Raw genomic sequence first — 7,458 nt, 5'->3', positions numbered from 1 at the left:
GTTGGGTCCTTCGTACAAGCTGTTTTGCTCGGTCTTGTCGTCATCTTCACCAACTGGAAACAACAGGTTAGTAAAGTGAAAGTGAGATTGGTGTCCTTTTAATTTCTTGTTTTATGGTTAGTTGGGAGACAAATCGATTACTGGATTTGAGAAAGTGAAAGTGATATATATGGCTATTTGATGTTTATGGATGATATGGGCAGACGAGAAAGGCGAGAGAAAGGCTGATGGTTGAGGTGTTTGAAGGTGAAGAAAACGAAGAACATAAAGAGTTCAGCTAAACCAAGGGACTGTCAGTCACGTGTACAGGAGTTGTGGCATTCTATTGTCCACACACATATTGATTTGGCCTTCTCCCTTATAATCAGGATGATAAACAGTAATCATGCTGTGATATTATGAACAGTTTAAGAAAATTCTACGGATTTTCTTATAAGAAATATGACTAGTACACAATTTGGAACTCGTGGATTCATAAAACCTTACTTTTAGTTTCCATCTTTTGTTCCTTGTCTGTATATATCAACCATACGAATTTATATATCCTCTGCCGATTGTGTAATGTAAAACTACAGCAAAAGCTGTGATCAGTGGCCGCTCTTTCCTCTAATATACTAATAGGAACTAAGAAAAATTTTGAGTCTGTTGAAGGAAAAAATAAACGTTTTATCAGCAGGACTAGAAGATCCGACACGCTAAATTCCAAAAGTATTGCGGTAACGGGACAACAACACTAGATTTCGAATTAAAAGAGCAACACAACATTTAACGGCGACCGTAATTGGCGTCTCTTGATTTAGCTCCTCATCTCTTCATGTTCTTTCACTTTCTTCATCTTCAAACTCCTCACACATCAGTCTTTTTCTGGCCTTTTTCGACTGCACATACAGTTTATAGATATCACTTTCACTTTCTCAAATTCTCATTAAGTAATTTTTTCACTCAATATTTAGCCCTAAAACCAAGAAATTAAAAAAGGACATCACTCTGACTTTACTAACCTCTTGTTTCCAGTTGGTGAGGATAACAATAAGACTGAGCAAAAAAGCTTGAACAAAAGAACCAACAGTGATCCCAATCCAGAGTCCTCTTCCTCTCAATTTAAACCGAAAAGCTAATATGATAGCAGTTGGTATGCCACAGAGATAGTATGCAGCTAGGTTTGCATAAGCCCCTATATCTTGCCTCCCTGATCCTCTAGCCACACCTGCAGTTTTCAATCCCCTTAACTAACACATATTATTAAATCCTTAAATGACTCTCTTCTTTGCTTGTAAATTACAGAAAAGAGATCATCTAACCCGAGAGAACCCCGTGAAGGGCATCGAATATGACTGATAAAGCAACCAGTGGAGCCATTGATCTTACATAAGCCACAACCTCTGTTTCAGAGCTGAACAGGTAACCAAATACGTCTCTTGTACCAAAAACTGTTGCGCTCACCATCATTGATTCTACACATGTAATGACCATCACTGTGTTCACAGCTATTCGAGCTTGTTTCGGATTACCAGCTCCTAATTCGTTTGCAACTCTTGTACTACAACAACAACGACAACAACAAGAACAGAGAGATGTTTTAGATATAGATACCTCCCATTTTGCAAATCTTGAACTACAACAACAAAAACCTTGCTGCTGCGCCGAGACTCTCTGCTATTTGGTACACAATGACAGTTGTTGATAGACTGGTAAACAAAAAAAGAAAGCAACTGAGTTACGTTGTATTGTATGTATATGATAATAGTCCGTTCTTTAGAAAATAAAAAGGAACATACCAGACAGACAGGACAGAGGCTTCTAGCTTCGGATTTGGTAAGATTCCAGAGAGTAAGACTAGGAATTCGAATGACCACCACTCGAGGCTAAATCCGCACCAAAAGATTCAAGACAAGTCAAATGTCAACAACTCTGTGACTAAACCATAAAGAGTCCTGAAGAGATATTTCTATAACCAAATCATAGATGCAGATGGGATCCCAAACCGGAAAAACTCTCCCATTCCTTTAAACAAACTCATGGAGATGGGTGCACGGCTCTCGCTACAGCTGGAGGAAAACGTCATGTACAAGCCAAGCACAGTCACGTTTAACCAGTAAGCAACACCGATAGCGATAGCTGCACCGAGGTTCCCAAGCCCAAACTTAAAGGCCAAGCTCCAGCAGAGGACAACGTGGACACAGACAGCAGAGATTGAGCTCATAACCAATGGCAAAATCAGACTCTGCGCTTGGAAAAACCGAACAAGCGGCTGCAAAGTAGCGTAAGCAAAGAGGGCAGGTATGAGCCAAGTTGCAAATTTCCCAGCTTCTTTAGCAACCAGAGGATCTTGTCCAGTGAGAGAGAGTATATCACCCATGTAACTCCATAGCACAGACAAAGGAACACACACGATGTACAAAGAGAAGATCCCTGTGTAAGTGTGTACTCCAAGCTTCTCAAATTGCCTAGCTCCATTAGCTTGACCACATAAAGTCTCCAACGCACTAGCCAATCCAAACTGTGTGATCACAAACAATGACAATTTATAATCTTGAAGCTTACAGGAAAGAGATAAGAGAGAGGAAGAAAGAGACATACGATGACGCTGAAANTCCTCTTCCTCTCAATTTAAACCGAAAAGCTAATATGATAGCAGTTGGTATGCCACAGAGATAGTATGCAGCTAGGTTTGCATAAGCCCCTATATCTTGCCTCCCTGATCCTCTAGCCACACCTGCAGTTTTCAATCCCCTTAACTAACACATATTATTAAATCCTTAAATGACTCTCTTCTTTGCTTGTAAATTACAGAAAAGAGATCATCTAACCCGAGAGAACCCCGTGAAGGGCATCGAATATGACTGATAAAGCAACCAGTGGAGCCATTGATCTTACATAAGCCACAACCTCTGTTTCAGAGCTGAACAGGTAACCAAATACGTCTCTTGTACCAAAAACTGTTGCGCTCACCATCATTGATTCTACACATGTAATGACCATCACTGTGTTCACAGCTATTCGAGCTTGTTTCGGATTACCAGCTCCTAATTCGTTTGCAACTCTTGTACTACAACAACAACGACAACAACAAGAACAGAGAGATGTTTTAGATATAGATACCTCCCATTTTGCAAATCTTGAACTACAACAACAAAAACCTTGCTGCTGCGCCGAGACTCTCTGCTATTTGGTACACAATGACAGTTGTTGATAGACTGGTAAACAAAAAAAGAAAGCAACTGAGTTACGTTGTATTGTATGTATATGATAATAGTCCGTTCTTTAGAAAATAAAAAGGAACATACCAGACAGACAGGACAGAGGCTTCTAGCTTCGGATTTGGTAAGATTCCAGAGAGTAAGACTAGGAATTCGAATGACCACCACTCGAGGCTAAATCCGCACCAAAAGATTCAAGACAAGTCAAATGTCAACAACTCTGTGACTAAACCATAAAGAGTCCTGAAGAGATATTTCTATTACCAAATCATAGATGCAGATGGGATCCCAAACCGGAAAAACTCTCCCATTCCTTTAAACACACTCATGGAGATGGGTGCACGGCTCTCGCTACAGCTGGAGGAAAACGTCATGTACAAGCCAAGCACAGTCACGTTTAACCAGTAAGCAACACCGATAGCGATAGCTGCACCGAGGTTCCCAAGCCCAAACTTAAAGACCAAGCTCCAGCAGAGGACAACGTGGACACAGACAGCAGAGATTGAGCTCATAACCAATGGCAAAATCAGACTCTGCGCTTGGAAAAACCGAACAAGCGGCTGCAAAGTAGCGTAAGCAAAGAGGGCAGGTATGAGCCAAGTTGCAAATTTCCCAGCTTCTTTAGCAACCAGAGGATCTTGTCCAGCGAGAGAGAGTATATCACCCATGTAACTCCATAGCACAGACAAAGGAACACACACGATGTACAAAGAGAAGATCCCTGTGTAAGTGTGTACTCCAAGCTTCTCAAATTGCCTAGCTCCATTAGCTTGACCACATAAAGTCTCCAACGCACTAGCCAATCCAAACTGTGTGATTACAAACAATGGCAATTTATAATCTTGAAGCTTGAAGGAAAGAGATAAGAGAGAGGAAGAAAGAGACATACGATGACGCTGAAACCTGTGACGTTACAGAAAGAAATGGCAATGGCGGTGCTTGAGAGATAAAGCTCACCGAGATGACCAACCATCATTATGGATATCACAAGAAGAACGTACATAGACGAGTTGATTGCAATCATAGGAGCAGCGATGTAAGCAAGCCTCTTCATCTCCTTAAGAAACACATCTTTCTTGTTTACTTCTTCTTCTCTGTGGCTCACCACGAGCAAACCCTCCTCAGACGAATCCATTTCTTTTTGCTTCTTCCCTGAGCTCTTCAACCTCTCGTCTCTGGAATTTAACTAGCTTAGTGGCGTATACAGAAAATATACAAGGTTTTTTTTTTTATATAAAAAAATTGGTCCCCTGGCCACCGCCCCTCTCAGCCAGTATGAGCCGGACCTGTCCTCAAATAGTCAGAGGGGTTGGTAAGAAATGAGTATTATTTAACTTTAGTGTTGATTAGGTTTGGTTATGTCTTCGTGACTTGGGTTGGTCTCATTCTCCTCGTGTTTCCACACTCTTCTTATCGTTGTCAAAGATGTCTATATCTGTGTTTGCTTCTTTTAATAAAACTAGGTTAACACCCGCGCAATGCCGCGGGATATTTTTTAAAAATAATATTTGAATTTTATTCATATCAAAAAATTAACTTAAAAAAACTAATCTTATGTAGCTTAAATCATGCTTTGTTACACATGCTTTCTTCTAAAAAAGCAAGAGGATTAGTGATCAAAAGATTAGTGATCAAAATCAAACCAAAATATTACAACCAAATCCAAGGCAACATTCGCCTCTATAAAATTGGACCAAAAGCAAATGCAATGGTTGATTAAGTACAACCCTGGAACACTAGCGGAACCAACGCTACTTAATCGATGACCATTGCATTTTTTAACCACGACGAGATAGATAACACACCACAACTCGGAGTGAAATCATCTCTTAAACCACCTAAATTAACCTAATGACTCGAAGCAAATACTAGCACAGAGAATGCCAAAACTAATATTGAATATCAAATCAAATCCAAGCTATGGGATCCTCATGATCAGCATGTAGAACTTGTCCCAATAGCATCAACACCCAAAAGCGTATCCTCAGAAAAGTTTGGAATTCCTGGCTTTCAATGTTCCGGTCCTAAACCTAAAACGGACAATACATCCGACTGAACCGACCAAGAGACACGAAAACAATCCGCAAGAGCTAAGCTTTTCCGTACTAATCCTACAAGACCAGAATGCTAAACGATTCGAGATAAGCGATTGAAGCACATATTAGCATATCATCACCTCACGGTGCGTATCCGGATTGGCCAAGCTGCTTCGTTGTCTCGTTTCTTGGTCGGAATGACAACGGAAGTTGAGGAAGCTCTCATGAGGACGTCGGCTTTGTGGAAGTCCGCAAATCTCGGCTACCGACACACCTTGAAGCCTTCCCAACAACCTGAAGACACTAAGACCCGACTCGACCATGAACCTCCGAGCAGCTGACGTCTTCGGCGAAAGGATAGAGGAAAACAGAGGAATGTCGCGATCCAAAACTCAGATCGGATTCCCCGAAACTGCAAGGAAGGACGCCCAAAGCAGCTACGAGCCACCACCAGTCACCGGAGAGGAAGGCGAGCCGAGATCTCATCGTCCGCCACACCGGAGAGGATGAGCTGGGTTACCTACTACTACGACTAAGCGACAAAAGAAGAGGAAAACAGAGCCCTCTCACACCGCCGGCGAAAGCCTAGGGCGGCGGAGAGGCAAACGGACACGGCGGCGGCGGAGAGGCAAACGGACACGGCGGCGGCGACGCTGTAGATCTAGGGTTTTACTAGAGAAGAGAAAAGTCGAGGACTTTGTAGATAATTATCAGATAGAGATCTTCTGTGCCTTTTTTTCTTTTCTCTTTTGGAAATTAGTGTTTGTCGTCTGTGTACCATTTTGGAAATTAGTGTCTGACGTCTGTGTCGTCTCATATCATTTTACAAAATCACTTCTTTTTTGTACCCTTTATTAACAATAGCACAACATCTTGGGTATAGAAACTAACTAGGTTTCTACAATAAATTTGTTTGATGGGGAAACAAATTCTAAGAAATATTCTCTCAAAGAAACTCGATTCAAGCTCAAGAACAAAAGGGATTTAGATCTCTTGGAAAACAAATTAGGGTTTTGCCCAAGAACAATGAAGATAAGTTGCTATTGTATTAATTGTTGGATGATTTACAATGGATAAGTCTCCCCTTATTTATAATTTTCGTTAGATTACAGAGAATATCAACTTTCCTTATCTTGGTTCAAGTTATAAGGAAAGTTGCAGGACGAATTGGAAGTCGGTTCTCTATCTTCGGAATTGGGCCTCCTTGTCCGTACAGGCCTCAAATAAACCATCTGGATTAGAGTTGAACTGGATTCTCGGTTAAGTAATCGATTTATCTTTCTGGTTTAGATTGGTATGTTGGGGGTGCTAAATCCCGCACCAACATTAGGGAAAAAAACAGCAACTAGTAACAGCTTCTTATGCATTTTTTCGTTAGATACCCCAAAGAGCTGTATAGCATGTATCGTTGATACTTTTCTTAATACAAGAACTAAAAGATGGAATGAAAGTTCCTTAATCTAGTGAAGCCACTAATCCGTTAAATACAATGTCTGTAATATGTGGTGGTGTTGAAGTGTACGTATTATTATCACTATAATTGAGGTTTAGTGTAGTTCGATTACGAATTTGATTCAGAAATGGTTTACAAAATAGTAAACAGTAAGAAATTAATTGGGTCAAAACATATACCGCATGTTTCGGTTAAGAATTTATAAAGAAAATATAATTTACCAACTAGTAAATTGGTGAATTTGAGTTTGGCACCATTAGTCTCCACTTCTCAAGTTATTTATTTTATTTTCTGAGTTCATCCATAGTGCCAAAAATATATACAGAGAAACAGAGGACCTCATATCACGAAGATGCCTCATGTCCTCACTGATTTGATACGGAGTTATTTTTGCATAATTAAAGTGATCATAATAATGGTCACTCTTGAACAGCTAAATTGACTAAATCACTCTTGGTTCAAACTTGATCCTAAAATTATAAACCGAAACATTTGGTACATGTTTGGTTTGATCAAACCATCATCAAATTCAAATTTTATATCTCAGATTATTTATTTATTTTATTCAAATCAGTCCATAAAATGCCAACAAATATATACATTACAACAACAGAGAAGCAGAAACAGAGAACCTCTCACTCATCATATCACATTACAAACACAACATCAGGAGGACGACGACGAAGATGAATTTACAAAAGACGAGACGAAGCTTAAAAAAAAAAAAAAAAAAAAAAAAAAAAAAAAAAAAAAAAAAAAAAAAAAAAAA

At 39.9% G+C, this 7,458-nt stretch overlaps 1 protein-coding gene and 1 long non-coding RNA gene across 2 annotated transcripts; one reads left to right on the top strand and one right to left on the bottom strand.

Moving 5' to 3' along the window:
- LOC104750964 lies at positions 1–501 on the top strand. Its single transcript, XR_761737.1, has 2 exons — positions 1–66; positions 204–501. It is a non-coding gene; the product is annotated as an uncharacterized LOC104750964 (long non-coding RNA).
- Positions 646–4,422, bottom strand: LOC104750965 (protein DETOXIFICATION 14). Its single transcript, XM_010472823.2, has 8 exons — positions 4,090–4,422; positions 3,465–4,009; positions 3,288–3,374; positions 3,141–3,197; positions 2,811–3,049; positions 2,603–2,716; positions 1,002–1,093; positions 646–878 (listed from the first exon to the last, which is right to left on the bottom strand). Exons 1-8 carry the CDS (start codon positions 4,333–4,335, stop codon positions 813–815), a joined length of 1,446 nt encoding a protein of 481 aa, XP_010471125.2. The 5' UTR covers positions 4,336–4,422; the 3' UTR covers positions 646–812.

Source organism: Camelina sativa, chromosome 16 (assembly GCF_000633955.1).
Source record: "Camelina sativa cultivar DH55 chromosome 16, Cs, whole genome shotgun sequence".
Taxonomy (NCBI): domain Eukaryota; kingdom Viridiplantae; phylum Streptophyta; class Magnoliopsida; order Brassicales; family Brassicaceae; genus Camelina; species Camelina sativa.
This window is presented reverse-complemented; position numbering and strand designations above follow the sequence as displayed.